Source organism: Panicum virgatum, chromosome 3K (genome assembly GCF_016808335.1).
Source record: "Panicum virgatum strain AP13 chromosome 3K, P.virgatum_v5, whole genome shotgun sequence".
NCBI classification, from domain to species: domain Eukaryota; kingdom Viridiplantae; phylum Streptophyta; class Magnoliopsida; order Poales; family Poaceae; genus Panicum; species Panicum virgatum.
In genome coordinates, this window is record NC_053138.1 from 54,424,927 (window position 1) to 54,445,474 (window position 20,548).

A 20,548-nucleotide genomic window follows, 5' to 3' on the forward strand; every position below is an offset into this window, starting at 1 on the left:
ATTTTTGTACCTAGGGAAGGATGCAGTGAGGCATGAAAAGCCAAGATTGCATCGTGTCCGATCGTGCCGTCGTCGCAGCGCCTCATATCTGATAAGGTCAGGCTGGTTCACAAAGCAGCGGCAGCTCAACCTGCTGAGAAAAGCCGCGTGCAAGGTGGTCAGATTCCATGCCGCAGATAAGGCCGGTCTTTTTTTTTTAAAAAAAAAGATAAGGCCGGTCAGCGAGGCGATGAGGGCTGTCCTGGCTAGCTACACTTTGGATGCTATTGTGAAACCTGCTGCTGATGAGGTGATCGATCCCTGGTTCCTTCGAAGTCGGCTTGATCAGCCGGTCGTAAGACGAAGCACTAGTGCACTACTGGCCGTACTGTGTACCGGTATTCCCCATCGTCGTCGGCACCATTCGTGTTATAGCATGCGCATTTAGTCGTGCACTGGGAGCAACGGCATCTGTCAGGACTGATGTAGGCAATGCACTGTGGGCTGTGGCAATTGGAAAATGCAGGAACTTTCAGAGTCTGAAAGATGACAGATGGAGCATCTGTTCACGTACGTACATTATCCTTGTCAGTCGCGGATCTAGGATTGAAACTTAGGGTATGTCATGTTAAAATTTTAACATACAATTCGGTATTCGATACAATCTAAAAAAATTCGATGCACAATAAAAAATTCCACGAGCAATTCGGTATACAAGTAATTAGGTTCAATACTTGCATAGATTACAATATAAATAGTAGAAGCAAATTAAAGGTGTGTTTGGTTGAGCTATGACTTTTGGAAAAGCTGTTGTGAGCTGTGGGCCATAAAAAACAGCTGTGAAAAAAACAGAAGGCCATCTAGTTCGGTAGCTGTAATTGTTTATCAGAAAACTGTTAAGGGGACCCATATATCATCCACAATCATCTCGATGTGGCCCTCTCAAGGGAGGGGAGCGGCGTGGGGAGGGCGCGGAGCCTCAACAACGATGAGGGTAGAGACGCGCACTCATCAGAGCAGGGCCACGCACCCGCCGGACAAGGCTTGTGGTGCGCTAGCGGGAGAGGAGGTGAGGGGCGCCGAGGAAGCGGTCGCGAGAGGGAGGAGAGAGCGACGTAAAAAAAATACAAACCGGTATCTACATAATCAATGGCAAGTGGGTAATTTGTATGCCCAAAAGTCAGTAAAAGTAGGAGAAAGTGCTTTTGGATCTATACAAATGAAAAGTTGACTTTGGAAAAAATGTTGCCACCGGTAGAAACAAGAGTAATTTTAGAAGATTGTAAACCATATCATAAATCTTATGCCTCCCAATTTAAACTAGAACTGAGAGGTCATCAAGATTGGTAAGACCTTTGAAGCTGTCCTCATGTCTAGTGTCATCAATATGATTGTCAAGTTGCAATTCAATTTTATTAATCTCAATCAAAGAAGTCATTAGAAAGAGAAGGGCTGGCTTAGGGTATGCCACGGCATACCCTGGCCACTCACTGGGTCCGCCAGTGATCCTTGTTGCATTGCTATGGATTCGACCCATCACAATCCAACCTGTACTACAGCTATACATTATCCAACCTATCTACAATCAATTGTGCCACTTGTCAAATGGGAGGAAATCTTCCTTCAAAACAATAAGGAAAGATGAGGTATCACAACTTAGGCACCAAAACCGAGAAGTGATAGCACGGTTAAAAATAGGAACCGGAATAAATCCCGGTTAACCATAGGTTTACTGGCTCCACTACTCAAAGGTTAATTGGGAGACTTTTAGAAAATGCTTTGCAATGCATGTGTCCATGTTTTACTTCATAGATGATGTTTTCAGACGAAGTCTGTAAGATGATATCATACAGCTTCATATACACCACCGGCCAGATATAGTCTGTCAGAAACTTCAGCGGAAATAAATAATATTTGATGATAATAAGTCTACTAATGATATCCTTGGTTCGAGGATCATCACATTACTACTCTATGAGAATAAAAAATAATATTTGATGATAATAAGTCTACTAATGATCAATCCGGTTTCATTTATGATCCTCGAACCGGATTGATCAAGTTGGGCGAGTTGGTTGCATACATACGTACGTTAAACGTGCTATATTTCTTCCTAACCCATGAGAAGAAAAGGGACTACACAGCTGCACCCTCACAGGCCATATGCATGCATATGAAATTCTCATTAGGTCAACACACAACCGCACCTTAGCTTTCCAAGATACATTCCTTGGGCCCTATTAAAAAGACGGCTAGCTCGTGCGTTATCCAAGCATGTATTGATCACATGCATGTACATGATGCCATCCTTTCCAACAAAGCAATGAGCAAACCACAGAGCTTTTTGGATTCAAAATAATCTCATAATTAATGTGGGACCTTGAAGTTATCATATGTGTTAGTATTATTTTGTTTCCTAGGTAAAAGATGTGCTATGCAAGCATGGTCCTAGCTACCTATAGTAGCCACTGTGCTGTGTACCAGCTTAGAGATTCCTTGAAACATTTTGTTTTTCCAGAAACTCCCAGATAAGCTCATCACTAATTATACTCATCCTCACACTAAACTTACTTGCAAATTAACTCTAGTAGACCCGGACCTGTTATGAAAACCCTAGCAGCCAGCTTGCAAACTCTATATAAGGCAGCCACCCCTGTTCTCCCAAACCATCCATCCATAGCTGCTTGACAGCACTAGAGAGCTACAGAGAGAACGACGACGAAGGCTTGACAAATAGATAGAGGAGAGACACACACGCAGATCTATATATATAGCTAGAGAGAGAGAGATCTAGAGATCGAGTTCTTGCAGCCAAGAAACTAAACTAACCAAAGCATAGCAAATGGCCGACCGTGTGATGAAGCTGGCGTCGGAGCGGGCGGTGGTGGTGTTCACGCTGAGCTCCTGCTGCATGTGCCACACGGTGACGAAGCTCATGCAGGACCTGAGCGTGAACGCGCTGGTGCACGAGCTGGACAGCGACCCCAGGGGCAAGGAGATGGAGCGCGCGCTGCTCAAGATGCTCGGCGGCAGGGGCCCCGCCATCCCCGCCGTCTTCGTCGGCGGCAACCTCGTCGGCGGCACCAACAGGGTCATGTCCCTCCACCTCGCCGGCGAGCTCGTGCCCATGCTCATGAACGCCGGCGCGCGCTGGGTGTAGAGACGACCAGGGCAGCAGCAGCAGTACGTGCGTGGAAAAAGTGGTCGGCAGGTTTTTCCCATCCTGTTGTTCCGAGTTCTAAAAAGAATAAATAAGGCAAACTAGCTTGCAAGCTATAGCGTCATGCATGTTTTTGTTCTAACTTGCAATGGTGAGGGCATGTGTGTGTACTGATGATCGTCGCACCCTTTTTTGATGATGGTTTTGGAAATATATGAGAGCTAAATAATAAGTAACCAGTGCAGAGATATATATATATATATATATATATATATATATATATATATATATATATATATATATACCTCTGTTGTTGTGATCATGATTTTGTCCTATAACATTACTTTAAAAATTACAATTAATCTAATAGTGAACCTAGCTATTACTTACAGATTGAAAAAAGCAATTAATAGGGCAGAACTTATTATTTTCCCCAATCTAAGAGCAAGGGGACTTTACATCATGAACAGAGTGATGACTAATTTGATATGGTGCCATTTATAAGTTAATAAGTTAATAGAGAAAACATCGATGTCTTCTATATATATCAAAGTCAACTAAAACAAATTAATAAAGTCTAGGACAAATAAATAAAGAATAATATACTACTATCGATCTGGAAAGGTAGTATAAATCTTATTTGTTTCTGTAGTATAAGCCACGAAAGTAGTGCATATCTTTATTCAGTGGTTTGTTCCTGTAATCTCATAGGTTTAAATTACTTTCCTCAAATGGAACTAAAGTTCAATGGCAACATCGTTCTGTTATGTTTAGGCCAACGGTAATAAATATATGCCCACTAGCTATATGAATCATAGCATGATGGTCAACTTATATACTTATTCTCACAAGATACAATGTATATATATGTCTAACAAAAAATCATTTTCAAATAAAAGTGTGATTTTATGATATTTTAAGCAAAATAAAAAGAAAAATAGCATCTTTTAAAAAAGAAGAACACTTTAGTATCACTAAGAACAGATTTGAACTTGTTGATTAACTGGTGTTAAAAGCCAGCCAGACAAAAAAAATTATTATAAGCGTACGCTAAAATTAACCTCATGCGCTTGAGGTATATATATATTCAGGGCTTTGACACTCTGTGCACTTTAACAGATTATTGATCTGCATGTATATGTGCAACTACAACTTAGATACTAGTAGTGACATATTGATATAAAAAGGTGACGTATATGCATGCATGATATATAATAGATTGCAATCGGCCTCGGATCGCGGCATCACTAATGCACTGTGGACGTACTCAGACTTGGTGAGGAGAGAGAGAGAGAGATGCCTCTAGCTACTTAGTGACTATACATCTCTTTTCATCTACATCAATAGCTTTATTTTTTAATAAGATTCCCAAACCGCAATGGGATGCGAAGATCAGAGCAAGCCCAACCAAAGACGTGGCTTGTGGGGTGCCACATTGTTATCTATGAGAGCTCAATTCCTCTATGGTAGGTAGGTTCGATTCCTCTAAGCTATACCATGGAATCACTTTAATTTTGACTTTTGTATTTTATATTTCTTTTTCTCTTATTTTCATGTGGAATCTAAATTGTTGATTCTATTCTTGTACATGTAATGACCAATTGATCAGTGGGTAGTGATTACGAAGTGGTACATATATATACTATATTGTTGTGTTGTGTTACACGTGTGTGCGCGTGTACGATCGAATCTATGCTCAAACTAACTCCTTGGTGGATATCATTTTCAAAGTTCATCTCTATGTGTTTTACATTTACTTTTTTATTATTTTGTTATTAAGATGTGAATAGATACTATGATAACATGGCATATATATTTTGTACAAACTGAACATAACCCGTAGTTGAGTAAAATTAGAAATGATTATAACTACTATGCGAGGAAAAAGTTGTTGTTACCGAAGATAGAAAGAAGAGAAAATGCTAATGTGTTACCTAGGAAAGTTTTATTTACACAAGATCAAGTGCCACCAGACTGTTCTAATTAAAGACTTATTTATTGCTAATAAAGTTTATTGGCTCAATAAACATATATTTGATGACAACAATTGGTTTCATTTAATTTGTGACAAATGAAGAGTTTCTTGTCCTTTGGTGGCTATGGATCAATAAGATTGGGAACAAGAAGAAGAAGATGCAATTCCCCCGACTAAACATTAGCCATTCCAACTTTGGGAAGCCACACGATGCGTAGTTATCCTTCTTTTCTAAGATATACATATGTGCATGCATATTTCACTATTTTGAATATTTTTGCCGACATCGGTTGTGGGTCAGTTTTCTCCTTTCGTTTTCTGATAGATGCCTATTATTGGCCAAAGATTATTCTTTTACAGGGGGGATTTTTTTGGTGTTGTTGCCATTAAATAACCCTTTAATTAATTGGGCTCCATCCATATGAAAAAAACGAGCTAGGGTTTGAGTCCTGGACTCTCTATGTTCGAGTCCATTAATTTTAGTTTAGTGTAAGGCACTTGTTGCATTCAGTGGCAAAGTGAATACCTCCAATATAAGTATCTCGTAAAAGATGTTTATTTGTTTTAAATGAAAAATGAAGTGAAGTGGAGTGGGGAACTCCCCCACAGTTTTGCCTATCTTGTACAAGACGTGAATGCACGATACCACTTTAGCAAATAGAATGTTTGAGTCAATAGCTAAATACTTCATCAAGTTGTTCAGTATATATGAGGAACTTGATCCATATATATAAAATCCCTACGCCGAATAGTGAAATTATTTCTCACCTTATTCTCCTCTGCTCAACTAGCCAGATAAAAAGATGAACATGCCAGTGTTTGTATTTTAAAATTAGTTCATGCATTTATATTTCTGAAGTAGGAGTAACGAACAAACCATTGACATACATAAGCATCCAATACTTTTGTGTGGGCCCTTGTCTTGGAAAAGAGATATTGGCAGATTTAAACCTTATCATAAACTTAGGGATCTTTCCAGCTTTAATGAGATTCCATATTTTTGCAGTGGCTGGCATCAGAAAAATATCCAAATATTCCCCATATATCTTGTCTGGTCCCATTTGAAGTTGTTTTGAACATTGTCTGGTAGAAACTTTACCAAATGGTTGTAGCTAGACACATGCATCTATATGCATGGTGAAGAACTATATACGCCGACATTATTTATTATCAATGTAACAGTTTTACATCATATTTCTAACGGTAGGAGCATTGTTAACACTTCAGGCGATAAGAACTTGATTCACGTACAACTAATAATACCCAGTTGACTGATCTGACCGAGTACATTTCTTAAACAATTGAAATTTTAGTGTGAAATCTTAGTCACAAAGTTTATAACAAAAATTGATCGATTAAGTTGACAAAAGAAAGCTAGACACAAGGAAGAGGAGATGAACTAATAATCACAATTTACCACATGTGATGGTTCCAATTTTGCATTGCATCGCCTCTTATATATGAATATTACTAGTGTACCACATGCATGCGCAAACAAGAAAATTAGCCAAATTAAATACCACTCAAAAAAATAAAATTAATCAAATACACGCAAAATAGTTGAATTACAAAACCTAACTGTCAACAAAAGCATAATGGAGACAGGGTCTTCCAAAAGTAACCATAGAGGCAGATCAATATGCCCTGTACCACGCTCTGACGCTCATGTTGATCGTGCAATGTGCACACGTCCAAGATTCTTATGCCCATTCCCCACAACACCTTGCGAATCTTTGCCCTCTCCCTATCTCATACATGCACCCACTATTTTCCCCTTCCTCGATCTACCGGATGAACACTATAAAAGGGCATCACACCCTTCTCGCAAAGCACACAACCACACAATTCAATTCAATTCAGACACAAGCTTCAACATCTCTTGCTAGCAAGTAGCAAGTCCGGTCTAGCTAGAGAAATCAAGAAGAAGACGGCGGCGATGGCGGAGAGGGTGTCAAGGCTGTCAACGGAGAAGGCGGTGGTGATCTTCACGAGGAGCCAGTGCCCGATGTGCCACACGGTGTTGAGCCTCTTCTCCGAGCTCGACGTGTGCGCAGTGGTGCACGAGCTGGACAAGGACCCGCGCGGCCGCGACATGGAGCGGGAGCTCGCCCGCCGCCTCGGCCGCGCGCCGCCGGTCCCTGCCGTCTTTGTCGGCGGCAACCTCATTGGCTCCACTGACAAGGTCATGTCGCTGCACCTCGCCAGCAAGCTGGTGCCCATGCTCAAAGCCGCCGGCGCCATATGGCTCTGAATCTCCATCCATCCATCCATCCATCCATCCATGATGACAACACGCCGTAAATTTTGCTGGGTTTATAAAAAAAATTCACACCTTATTAGCTTGCCTAGAGGGAAACTAACTAATTGCAGGCATCTAAATTAAGACTTAAGTTCCCCTCAAAAAAAATAAACTAAGACTAAATGATACACTACAGAATATGTTCACAAGTCATAGATATATATGAATATGAGGCGCCTTTGTGGGCCGTCCGATCGAAACGGAGGTGGTTAGGATTATAGGATATAAACCAAATATGTGAGAGGTTTTATTTTTTCCGCTGGTGTAACTGCAGGGCTAAAAAGGGTGCAAAGGTACTTGTAGCCTCCCCTTTCCAGTTTTTCCAATGAGATATGAATTTTGAGTTACCTCTCTTCCTGTGTTCTTGGATATACGAATTCCCCCAACTTTTAGGTTTTGTTGATTTATTTGCTAATGATTTTATTGAAAAAGATCGTCAACTAGTATCAAACCATCAAGCAAAACACACAGTACAATTCAAATGAAGCTTTGAAAATATTGATATAAACACCAGAAATTGGTGCTGGTCTCAGAAAAGATAACTAAAATACCATGAGGTATACTTAAAATAGCACTCATCTTCTAAAAACTAGAATTTCATATTGGAAAATATTTAGGATTATATGCTTAGCAAAGGATGCTATTTTTTTGTTCTTTTATTAGTTTTAGTGGTTTTTCAGGAACATACATATCCCTTGATTTCGTTTGAAATTTCAGAGATTTACTGGTAGTGATCTTGTTGATGTCAAAAGATGATGATCTCGTGGGGAGGAAAAAAGAAATAAAGGCATAAACAGAGATGTGGCAAACGAGAGAAACTGCTTGTGACCGCATGACCCTTCAAAAAGTAAAACGGGTGAAAAATTAGCGGATTTTGTTGAGAACCTGAAGAGGCCCATTATGCATGGACACACACAAACATATAAAGGCCCAGTAGGCTGACCCAGGCGGGCAAGAATTCAACCAGCAAAGAGATGGGCTGATGGCCCAAATAAGAGGGTTGAATACAACTTTTGTGCAACAGGCAGGCCCAAATTTTCCATGCAGTTTCTCTCTTTTTCATCAAACAATATTTGGGCAAAGAGGGTGGTTCTAGTGTTACGTTCTATTTTGTTATCGCGAAACATAGAAATAATTGACAATCGCATTATTTTCAGGGAACTAGATGCTAAGATGCTAGTAAAATGTTTTTTTAAGGAAAAAACACCATCTTCAAAATAAGTCATATTCTCTGTTTAAAAAGCTAGCCGACTGCTAGTAGATGGCTCTTCTTGGTTCACTAATAACCTCTGCAGTAACAGTACACGTCAACATGATAAATGCATTTGTCGATGAAAAAAAACCAAAACGAGTTTTATTTTTTCATTGAGTTGCAAACCATCGTCACGCTCCACGCCAACCTGTCAATCATCTCCATCCATGCTCGAATATGCACTTGACAATGTGGCTGAATCAGAATCTTCTACCAAGCAAGAATCAAGTTGTGAAAGAAACAAGCAGAAAACAGGTGATGCCCACACACACACACACACACAGGCCCAGTAGGCTGACCCAGGCGGGCAAGAATTCAACCAGCAAAGAGATGGTATACAGCCATACAGGCCATGCATTATCAAAAAAAATTATCGCCCTGTGCCAGCAGTGTATACAGTCATACAGGCCATGCATTGCATGCCGTCAGATAGACGTGGTGACTATGAAGCAATGCAAGATTCTGCGTGCATCCAGAGCAGCAGAACCCACTGACTGCTGATGCAGTGACCGTGCACGCATATGTAGCACATGATCAGAGCAGAGCAGCATCTAGCTAGTGCTCTTGTTCCATGTCCATTGTGCTAATGTACTGTTTGTGTGCATAAATGATACATGTAGTATGTAAGTGCAGACTTCTTAGAATTGCAATTACCAAACGTATTGCCTTCATCCGGACCTCCTCTAAATGATGAGTTGAACTCTGCAGGAAACACTTTAGTAAGTAATGCATAAAAAAGTCAGTAAAGGTTTTATACTTCAATAAGGAAAGTCGTGGAATATTACAATAAACTTCGAATGATAACAGCCTTCAAAGTTTTATTTATTAATAATTGCATATAAAATTGGTCTGAGATTGGCCAATGTCAAAGCAAGCAAAATAATACTCAAGCATGTTGGATTGCTTTAAAAGAATGTGCAAAACATAATAAGAAATGCAATAATTTATTGAAGAACTGAAACAAGTTAAAATTGCTATTTATGTTAAAATTGGCTCTGACTTGTGCTCTTCCCCCAAATAAGAAGTGAAAATAGACTACTTCATCAAGTTGTCACTGGCGTTATTTGAGATATTTCCAAGACCATGAGCAGGAGGGGATCCAACGTGGGGGGCTGCCCCCCCCCCCCCCCCCCCCCCCGGCGAACTCCATTGAAATTAGAGGGAAAGAGAAGGGCGAAGAAGAGGGAAGAAGAAAGGGGGGCTGGATGAAGGAGAAACCCCCCCACCCCCCAAATCCACTAATCCTATATCCGCCACTAACCATGAGGGCATCATGTCAAATGACAGACTTGACAGCAGATGGCAAGTCTACCGGCTTAAACCATTAGCACACTATAATTTTTTACCCCTCTTTAGCGAAACTTATCTTAGTCTAAATGCTGAGAAACTTTAATATCCACTACTACACAAAGAATTTGTAGGGACGGTCAAAATAGTATTTTTAGGGTCGGACTCCGGGCCCGTTGCTAGTTTTTGTAGCTAAAAATGGTATTTGCAGGGGCGGGTAACGTACCCGCCCCTGAAAATCTATTTCTAGAAGCGGATCACGCCCTCACCCGACCCTGAAAATGCATTTGTAGGGCAGGTCACCCCCTCACCCGCCCCTACAAATCGATTTTAAGGGGCGGATCACCCCGCGACCCGCCCATACAAATCAAATAAAAAATTAAAAGAAATCGCCAGAGGCCGGACCGCGTGGCCATGCACTCCGCCGGTCGTGCATTGCCGCCGTGCTGCCGCAGCCCCGCGCCGCTGTCGCTGTGCGCGCACCTCATTTGTAGGAACGGGTGACATTTTGGTCTGCTTCTAAAAAAATTTGAGGCGTTGCTACAAATTGTTTTTATAGTAGTGGTCCATATTTGAAGAACATACTCAAAAATATATATATATCTACAGTACTCATCGACCATAAAACCAAACCCTTGATTCTAAATCAATTATGATCACAGGAGAGGAAGACATAAAACATCGTTTGATTAAATTTATTAGAAACCTGAAGTGTGCAAACAATATTTCACAGAGATCAAGCATTGCCAATGCAGTGAATGTAGGGCATGCAGTAAATGTGTTTGACTGAAGTGCGCAAACAACAATTTCTCACAGGCTTGATAGATCTGTATGTATGCCTCCTGATAGCATGTATCCCTTGCTGAGAGCAATGGACCAAGTGATCTTCATCTAAACAGAACAAAAATCCATGAGTAACCACAAGGAGATTTTATTAGTCAGGAAAAAAACATTCACTATGGAGTAATCTACTTTTTCGAACCAAAACAAGAAGTCATTCGAAAACAACCATATTTTTATTCGAACAAAAGTACAGTGAAGAACCCACTAAAAAGTATTATGAACAGACTTATGTGCATCTGCATAAAAATCCACCTTCTAGCAGACTCCTATTCAATAGATCAGTGAAGCATTTCCTCCTTGATGACTTCAATAATAATGATCTATGTCACTATCATGTTGAACAGATGAGTCAGGCATTGCTCCCTGATGACTTGAAATTTCTTTTCTAATACTCAATACACTTGACTTGAGTACAGTTTCTTTTCTTGAGACATGATCTAGCACCACTTTCTTTAAAAGTAATCAGAGTGCCCAAACCACTAATGTGTGAATTATCTCTTGGTACACACCAAATTGCGAAAGGGAGCTAAAAATTTATTTTCACTCAAATCAAAGTTTGACTGAAAGCACTATATATATATATATATATAACATAGGAGACTGCATTATTATGTGAAGCCGTTATTAGACAGAAAGATGGGAACTAAAAAAGACTGACCTGAACGTAAAACTTCAGTTTCAATGGGAATGACTGTTGCCACAGTAGTGTGACCAGAACTAATATGTGATGAAACTACAGGCTGCGGCTGTCTAATGACCAATACTGGTCACAGAAAATAAGTTTATAAATTGTAAAAAAGAATGTTTAAATAACTCAAACATAGATCATGTTGTAAAATTATTCAAACAGACTACCTCTTTAGTCTATGCGAAAGCTGAGAGTGAAACTCATGTTAGTGGTTGCTAAGATCTGTACATGTATTGTAGTAAAAGAGGACATGTTACAGACAACACATGTGAAATGCCAAGCAAATTTCCATAGTAGCATAGATCAGAATAATATCATTTAACAAAGTAAGTACTATGCTCCAGCAATCAAACATAATGGAATGCAAGTGAAATGCCAAGCTAGAAATCTAGAGAAGAGGAGGAAATGGAATTGCTTAGAGCCATTTTCTCAAAGATCCAAAGACTTGCGCCTGCCATGCAAAACTGGGAATGATCACCAAATAGTTCAAAGCTACCTGTTCTCCAGCACAAGAGAAGTAACTTGCCTTGCAGCGAGGTCATATATGTTTGTCACCATCAGATACTCTTGCACAGCAGCTGTCCGTGAAGATTGCTCTTCAGTAGAATGTGAGATAACAATTGCAGAAGCCAAGAATCTCTGCAGCAAATAGTTAATATCTATCAATTAGATGCTAAGAAAAATACACACAGGTTAGGATGCAGCAAGTAAAGACAGACTTGCGTTGTGCACTTGCAGGAACCAACCCCCGTCCTTGAAATTCCGCTCCTGCTCCCCATTTGAACTTGCCACCTCCTCCTCTTTCGCCTCTGCAGCACTGGAGCTCTCTGATTGGGCAGTACTACCTGAAGCCCGCCCAATGGTTGGAGCGTCGTACCTTGGCTGGAGCTGCCCTCCAGCTCCGAGGGCCGAAGCCCGGCGACGGCGGCGGCGGCGGCGGAGGGAGGTGGGAGCCAAACCCTGGCAAATGGGGGCCGTAGAGAGGGAGGAGACGGAGGACATGGATGGGGCGGGATGGAGGAGACGCCACGGCCGACGGCTCCGGGGAGGACGCAGAGGAGCCGGAAGGGCCCTCACCCGCGGCGGCCAGGGTCGGCGCCGGTGCCGTAGGGCGCGAGGCGGCGAAGACCGGGTAGGGGTTGGGACCCGGCGGCAGCCGCCGCACCGAGAGGGAACCTTGGCGGCGTGGATCTCGAGGCGGCGCTGCAGCTGGATTGGATGGTACCGGCAGGCTGTTCATCCAGGCCGGCCGTTCTACTCTTGGCACGGCAACCAAGTGATTAATTAATTACTACTAAAAACTAGTAGATACATTTAGGTGTTCAATTTAAATAGTATTATTAATTATATATAGTTTATTTACAGATACCAAATCTCGTGACGTACGACGCCGCTAAAAGATGCATGTGAAAGGGAAACAAACTATCTTTATTTCAAAAAAAAATAAACTACTCATTTTTTTCTTAGTCTGATGACATGTGTTCTGCAAACCAGATAGTCTGAACATAACTGTACATAGAGACATTTAGATAATTTTACTATCTACATTGGTACTTATATGTTTTTTTTTGAACGGAGCGAGTAGTACATTTCAGACAAGCATACAGCGAGTTATTAAACTAGGGATCAATCAGGCAGTAGTAGTACATGCGAATTGATTAATACTAATAATAAGGCGGGTGTTTATTACGTACATCATTATGGGAACCGCGCAGGCAACACACACCAACACCAACATCAGCTCGATCAGTCGAGACCCATACCAGTCTTCTCCGTAAGAATTTTTGATCCTATAGTAGTAGGCCACCAGCAGCATGGTATGGTACTTGGCCGGCGATGATCAGCACGCTCCCCGCGGATACAGGCCACCCTCGTAGTCTTGGAAGCTGACGTTGTTCTCTCCGACGTTCACTCTGATCGCTATATCCAGCTAATAATATTTTTCTCTCACATCAAATCAGCACCAGCCAGCAACCATCAGTCAGTCAGCAGTACTTTTTCTCATAACAAATCAGCACCAGCCACAGCACATCGAATAAAATAGTTGACGGAGATGGTCACTGGCCCGTCGACAACTGCATGCTTGTAGCAGCTGGAACTCGTCGTTTGGCGGCACCCTGTGGTACCCCCGCAGCCGCAGGATGATGTGTCGCGGCGGCCTGGCATGTGCCATTCTTTTCCCTGTACGGGTAGGCGGCCAACAACGCCAGGCCGTTCCTGGCGACCCTTTGCTCTTGGTGTCGCAGTCGATAAGTTCCTGTTCGGACCAAGGTTTTTTTCCCGACCGGTTAACCCAAACCACCGGTCACCGGTTCTGGTTTACCAGACCGGTTGGACCGGTAATCGGTGGAAACCGGTTGAATTCAAATCCAAATTCAAATAAATTCAAAAGCTCTCGTGCAACCGGTTCCGACCGGTTTGACCGATTTACCGGCCGGTTTTACTGGTTTACCGATCGGTTTGACCGGTTTGAATTCAAATCCAAATTCAAAAGCTCCCGTGCAACCGGTTTACCAGCCGGTTTGACCGGTTTACCGGCCGGTTTGACCGGTTTGACTGGTGGGCCTTAATGAGCCGGCCCATTTTATTTTTTTTTTCTTTTTTGATTTAACTTTAAATCCCCGCAAACTATACTAAATGAACGAATTTTTGAGAAAATTTGATACCATTAGATTCATCGCAACTTGAAGTATTTTTAGAAATTTTTTTTTGGGAATTTTTCATTTTTTGAATTTAAATTTAAATTTTGAATTTTGGCCGGTTGGGTACCGGCCGAAACCGGAACCGGTCCGGACTGGTTTGACCGGTAACCGGTCAAACCGGACCGGTTCCACCGATTTGGTGAACCCTGGTTCAGACAGCAGCAGCACATGGTTGGGGCTGATGGTGGCGCGGCTCTCCAGCGCCCCCGTTGCGGCGAATGCCCAACACGCGCCGCAGGTGCCCTGGTTCTTTACAAGACCGACACAGGGGCGGTCTCTGCATCTTCTGGAGCGCCAGTCCACGGATGGTGAGCGGAGCGCCGGTCGTCGATGATGTCGTCGCCGCCGCAGGTGTAGTGTAGTCTGTAGGGAAATGGGTAGGCTACGCTAGCATCACTACCGCATATACCCAAGATACTTGCGAGTAGAAGATCATATATCGTTACCACTAGACGCGCAGCGCAGCAGAAGAAGTCGCGCGTCGATGTAGAGGAGGTAGTCGATCATGTCCCACGAACCGAGCTCCTCGTCCTTGATCCCAGCATCCGATCAGCGCAGCAGTCGCAGTAGCGCCTCCACGGAGTCCACACGTACGGGGATGAAACGCCGGGCGTCGGTGTGCTAGCACCACACGCACGGCAAGGACGGCGGCCGAGAGAGGGGGGGGCGGCTAGGGAGGTGGCGGGACTCACCGGTTGTATCGCCCCCTTAGCCCTCCCTCGTATATATAGGGCGTACTAATGGGCTTCTATCTCATAGGCCCATTAGTAACCCTAATCTCTCTTGGATCAATATCCTCTTAGACCTTTAAACCGTATTGTGATGATGGGCTCTTGGGCATATCACCAATAATCTCCCACTTGCACTAGAGACAATCATACAGATAAGTTTTTCAACATTCCAAACCCCTTAAGTGTGTGACCCGTTAGGTTCATGTGTAGGTGGTCGTGATCGGAAATTATTTACGAATCACAAGTCAATAGCGGCACTTAACAGGGCATAGTGACTCACAAATACACATAAAGATCATATCGGCCGAACCTTAGATATACTCATACACCGATCCCTTTGCTACACGATACCAGTCAAGCTCAAGGCGAGATGCATGCAACCTTTGTGATAGCTTGACCATTCTCTCGATCTAATAATGGATTCTATTCATAACTAATCTTTAGTCATCATGATTAACTCTTTAATCACTTTGGCGTGGCCATGCACTTTCAAATCCAACTATCTCGAGGGGCCCAGAGATATCTCTCCCGTTATCTAGGAGGGGCAAATTCCATCTTGATCCGCTCACATCCCATTCCATGTTTCATAACACACCTGTAAGCTACTTTTGTAACTACCCAGTCACGGAGTAGCGTTTAGCAGCCCCAAGATGCACCACTACACATAGTGAGAAACAATGGCGATCTCAGGTCTAAGGATCCAGTAGGTATAACACTCAAGAACAACTGATGACACATACAAAATAACAATCCCAATATTGTCTTGGAGTGGGTCAATCCAACACCATGTTTACCAACATGTGTCCACATCATTAATCCGATATCTCCATATCCATGATCCGTGAAACATGATCATCAATTAATGCATGTGCTAGTCTCAACGTCGTTGTTGTCCCACATAACGACATAAACTAGGGATAATTTCGAATCATATCATTGTCAACAAAGAGTTTCACGAACAAGTCACATACTTGATAATCAATGTAAAAATAATCATCCATGGAACAAATAACAATTATTCATCATTACATAAACATACTCATGACACAAAAAATCTCCCACGCACACTAGAATTACTGATGTAAGTATATAATACCCATAGATCTCATGTGCGCCTCATGCTTTGGTTGTGGGAGAGGCTTCGTCAACGGATCAGCAATGTTTGAATCCGTGTGCACCTTGCAAACCTTCACATCACCTCTCTCAACAAAGTTACGGATGAGGTGATACTTCTGCAGTATATGTCTGGACTTCTTAGTTATTCTAGGCTCCTTTGCTAGTGCAACGGCACCACTATTATCACAATAGAGGTCCACTGGACTGGACGCATTAGGAACAACACCCAAGTCAGAAACAAACTTTCTGATCCAAACAGCTTCTTTTGCAGCTTCGGAAGCTGCAATATACTCAGCCTCTGTCGTCGAACCAGCCACAGTATCTTACTTGGAACTCTTCCAGCTCACTGCCCCACCATTGAGGCAGAAAACAAAACTGGATTGCGATTTGGAGTCATCTTTGTCTGTTTGAAAACTAGCATCGGTGTAACCCTTTACAATGAGCTCATCTTCGCCTCCAAATATTAGGAACATATCCTTAGTTCTTCTAAAGTACTTAAGGATACTCTTTACAATTGTCCAGTGAGTTTCACCGAAATCTGACTGATACCTGCTCGTAACACTTAGAGCAAAGGAAACATCTGGGCGCGTGCAAAGCATAGCATACATGATCGACCCTATGGTTGAAGCATAAGGAATCATATTCATCCTCTTTTGCTCATCAGGTGTCGTAGCACACTGACTCTTGCTTAGAGTAATGCCATGTGACATTGGCAAGAAACCTTTCTTGGAATCTTGCATATTGAACCGATTCAATATCTTGTCAATGTACGTGTCTTGACTTAATCCAATTAGCCTTTTTGATCTATCTCTATAGATCCTAATACCCAGATGTAGCGCATATAGGCCGATAGATGCTAATGGTAAGTTTCGGTGATTTATGACAACCGTATGTGACTAACGTGTGTTTTAAAGGAAAGCTCAATAACTGGATTAGTCTCATATGAAATATGAAAGGAGACCCCTCATTCGAAACAATCATGCGTACCAAGGACTCAATTTCAAAGATAAAGGACCTTTCTAGTCTCAAGTGTCATAAGGAGATGAAGGACATTTGATTTAGTTAGGTTTTATAGTTTCTACTTCTTGATCGTACTATTAAGAGGGGTTCATGAGTTAGTAGCTTGATCAAACTTGAGTTGGCCTTAGAAATCTTGCACACTCACTCAAAAACAGCAAAATATGGTCAATAGAAGTCAACACAACTCTTGGAAGAAGAAACAATCAAAGTCACATTCGAATCCAAGTCAAAACAGCTGAAAACAAAGAAAATCAGTAGCACCGGTTGAACCGGTGCCCTAGCATCGGAGCATCCGATGCGTGGCGGAAGGACCGATGCCCTGTCGGTCTATCTTCTCTGGATGAAGGCAGAAATCAAGTGGAGCACCGGTTGAACCGATGGTCAAAAGATAAGCACCGGTGCAATGGAAGTTCCTTGTTCCAGAGAGCATGTTTTGGTGGACTTCAACCTCTCTTCAGCACCGGTTGAACCGACACTTCGGAATCAAAGCACCGGTGCATCAGAAGTTCTTTGTTCCAGAGAGCATGTTTTGGTTGACTTCAACTTCTCTTCAGAACCGGTTGAACCGACGCTTCAGAATCAAAGCACCGGTGCATTGGATGTACTTTGTTCCAGAACGCTTGTTTGAGTTGATCAGTGAACCTCTTCAGCACTGGTTGATCCGATGCACCTACGGAGCATGCACCGGTGCAATGACGCAAGCGTGGATACTGTGTCAGAACTCCAACGGCTACTTCTTTGACACAGAGAGACCGGTTGAACCGATGCCCATATTTTCTATACCGTCGGTTCTTCCGGTGGTCACGGTTTTTCTGCAGAAAACTTCCAATGGCTATGTGACCTCCTCCACTCTATATAAGGGTACCCCCTGGCTCATTTCAGTTGCCTTTGACACCTTGAAAACCTGAGGCCACCCTTGAGAAGAAGAGAAAGAGCTTTGAGCAAAAGAGAGAAGATCTAGTGCTTAGTTTGTGCTTCAACTTTGAAGAACTCATCCTTTGCAAGTGTAGCAAGTGTGCTTGAGCTAGGGCCAACTGAGTGTAGGTCAAGTGAAGGCTTAGGAGCTTGTTACTCTTGGTGTTTGGCAGCACCTAGACGATCTTGGTGATCGAAGTATTTCTCGCGGAGCTTGCCAAAGATTGTGGGAGCCCGGAGAAGAAGATTGTACGTGGCTTGAGCTCCACCACGCCGGATTGGTGAACGGAGACTCTTAGTGAGCGCCCAAGTCTCGGTGACATGGGAGGTGACAAGACTCTTAGTGAGTGTCACAACGTGGATTAGGGGTGTGTGCCAACACATCGACACCACGGGAAAAAATCCGGTTGTCTCTTGCACTCTCTTTCATTTCAAGCACTTACTTTCATGCATTCTTTCATGTGCTTGACCTTAGAGATCATAGCTTAGCTCTACCTTGCTTAGTTTCATATCTTTGTTAGCTTGTGTAGTTTGCTTTGTTTAGCCGGTTGGTGAATTGAGCCTTACTAGCATTGCATAGGTTAAGGTTGTTTTATCTATCTTAGAAATTTGAAAAAGGCCCAATTCACCCCCCCTCTTGGTCCATCGATCCTTACAATTGGTATCAGAGCCTCGTTGCTCATTTGGATCATTAGGCTTCACCGCCTAGAGCTATGGCCAAGATGGGAGGTTCGCCGCCTCACTTCGAGGGCAAGAACTTTGCTTATTGGAAAGTTCGTATGGCCGCATACCTTGATGCGATTGCCCCCGAAGTGTGGATGGCAACAAAGACCGGATTCACCGGAACTCCCACCTCGGAGCAATTAAAATGGAACGCTAAGGCTAGAAATGCAATTTTCGAAACCATTAGTGAGGAAGTCTTTGCTAGAGTAAATGGCATGGACTTAGCAAGTGAGATATGGAAAGAGCTAATTGAAATTCATGAAGGCTCCACAAAAGTCCGTGAACAAAAATATCACTTGTTTAGAGCAAAGTATGATTCTTTTAAGATGCTTGCTCATGAAAATTGCAATGATATGTATTCCCGCTTGAATGTCATTGTCAAGGACATTAATGTTCTTGAAGTTTCCAAAATTGACAGTGGCTCCATCAACCGCAAGATTCTCATGCTCCTTCCGAAGCCCAAGTACAACATTATCAATGCTATGCTTCAAAAGGAGAATCTTGATACAATGGAAGTGGGAGAGCTTGTGGGCGAAATTCGCGCTCATGAAATGAGTATCCTTGGTATGACCGAAGAGCCAACAACAAGCAAGTCAATTGCTCTCAAAACCAAGGCTAACAAATCCCGCAAGCTCAAGATGGTCAAGCAAGAATCAAGCTCAAGCAATGAAGAAGAGGATCATCATGAGAGCTCATCCGATGAAGAAGATGATGGAGAACTTGCTCTCATGATGAGGAAGTTCACACGCTTGAATGACAAGATTAACAAGAAGGGTTTCAACTTTGACCCCAAAAGAAGAATGTTCCGGCCATGGGGAGATGTCAAGAACAAAACTTGCTATAATTGTGGAGAAAAAGGCCACATCTCTCCCGATTGCCCCAAGCCGGACAAAAGGAAGAAGGACAACAAAGGCAAACATCGCCATGATTCAAGTGATGATGAAGAAGATGAGAAGAAGAACAAGAACAAGAAGCTTGGGAAGAAGAAGAGCCATGACAAGAAGACCAAGCTCTTCCCAAAGAAGAAAGGGCACACCAAGAGAAGCTTCTTGGTGGAAAAACAAGAATGGGTGACCGATGTCTCATCAAGCGAAGATTCAAGTGATGAAGAAGACATCGTCACCATCACTCTCACCAATGAAGAAGCACCACTACCTCCGCCTCCTATGTGCCTCATGGCAAAAGGTAACACCAAGGTATGTGAGGTAGATAGTGAAGATGAAAGTGATGAAGAGCTTGATCCTTATGAATTCACTAATCTCATTAATGAGTACACATCCGTCATCAAGAGGGAAAAGGGCAAAGTCAAGATTCTTGAGAGCACTCATGCCAAGTTAGAGCTTGCCCACTCCGACTTGCTTGGCAAGTACAATGACTTGCTCAAAAAGCACAATGAGTCACTTGTACTTGCTAAGCAAGTTGAAGAGAGCCACAAAAAGCTTAAACAAGAGCATAGGGAGTTGGCTCACAAATATCAAGAACTTGAATTTGCCTATGAAGCAATTGACCCAAGTCTTGAGAACTTTGCTCATGAAACTATTGAGAAGGTCAATGCTTCCTCTTCATGTGATGACCTACTCATTAATGCAAATGTCACTAATGCTTTGCCCAAGCTTGTACCTTCTAGGGAAAATGAATTGATGGATCAAGTGGCAAGCCTCAAGAGTAGTGTGGAGAAGCTCTCAAGAGGAGAATACATCCACAAGGAAATTCTCTTCAACAATGCACGTGACTATGGCAAGAGAGGTCTTGGTTCATTTCCGGAGCCAAATCAAGGCACTACTCCTTCTCCGGAGATCAAGATTAGCTTCATCACGGAAGTTGGATCATATTGCCAACATTGCCAAGTCATCGGGCA

General features: G+C 42.6%; 3 protein-coding genes across 6 annotated transcripts; 2 read left to right on the top strand and 1 right to left on the bottom strand.

The window, feature by feature from the left end:
• The first annotated feature begins 2,638 nt into the window (after nucleotides 1–2,638).
• On the top strand, nucleotides 2,639–3,385 carry LOC120699678 (putative glutaredoxin-C14). Its single transcript, XM_039983701.1, has one exon. It carries the CDS (start codon nucleotides 2,822–2,824, stop codon nucleotides 3,137–3,139), a length of 318 nt encoding a protein of 105 aa, XP_039839635.1. The 5' UTR covers nucleotides 2,639–2,821; the 3' UTR covers nucleotides 3,140–3,385.
• Nucleotides 3,386–6,929: 3,544 nt separating this feature from the next.
• LOC120699680 (glutaredoxin-C15-like) lies at nucleotides 6,930–7,765 on the top strand. Its single transcript, XM_039983706.1, has one exon. It carries the CDS (start codon nucleotides 7,051–7,053, stop codon nucleotides 7,363–7,365), a length of 315 nt encoding a protein of 104 aa, XP_039839640.1. The 5' UTR covers nucleotides 6,930–7,050; the 3' UTR covers nucleotides 7,366–7,765.
• A 1,227-nt stretch (nucleotides 7,766–8,992) lies between these two features.
• LOC120699679 (atherin-like) lies at nucleotides 8,993–12,756 on the bottom strand. Of its 4 annotated transcripts, none has more exons than XR_005685536.1 (5): nucleotides 12,361–12,756; nucleotides 12,203–12,292; nucleotides 12,010–12,122; nucleotides 10,767–10,843; nucleotides 8,993–9,367 (listed from the first exon to the last, which is right to left on the bottom strand). XR_005685536.1 is itself a non-coding variant. In XM_039983702.1 (4 exons), exons 1-4 carry the CDS (start codon nucleotides 12,721–12,723, stop codon nucleotides 10,840–10,842), a joined length of 600 nt encoding a protein of 199 aa, XP_039839636.1. In that variant the 5' UTR covers nucleotides 12,724–12,756; the 3' UTR covers nucleotides 10,588–10,839. The 4 variants fall into 4 exon arrangements, 2 of the variants coding, with proteins under 2 accessions (XP_039839636.1, XP_039839639.1); XR_005685535.1 differs by having other exon boundaries at nucleotides 11,980–12,122; XM_039983702.1 differs by lacking the exon at nucleotides 8,993–9,367 and having other exon boundaries at nucleotides 10,588–10,843; nucleotides 11,980–12,122.
• Between the last annotated feature and the right edge of the window lie 7,792 nt (nucleotides 12,757–20,548).

Coding starts and splice junctions, on each gene's coding strand:
- LOC120699678 (XM_039983701.1), top strand. CDS start 2,822: ATGGCCGACCGTGTGATGAAGCTGGCGTCGGAGCGGGCGGTGGTGGTG.
- LOC120699679 (XM_039983702.1), bottom strand. CDS start 12,723: ATGAACAGCCTGCCGGTACCATCCAATCCAGCTGCAGCGCCGCCTCGA. Junction 12,293..12,360: donor GGAGGGCAGCTCCAGCCAAG/GTACGACGCTCC, acceptor CCAGTGCTGCAG/AGGCGAAAGAGGAGGAGGTG. Junction 12,123..12,202: donor CCTGCAAGTGCACAACGCAA/GTCTGTCTTTAC, acceptor TATTTGCTGCAG/AGATTCTTGGCTTCTGCAAT.
- LOC120699680 (XM_039983706.1), top strand. CDS start 7,051: ATGGCGGAGAGGGTGTCAAGGCTGTCAACGGAGAAGGCGGTGGTGATC.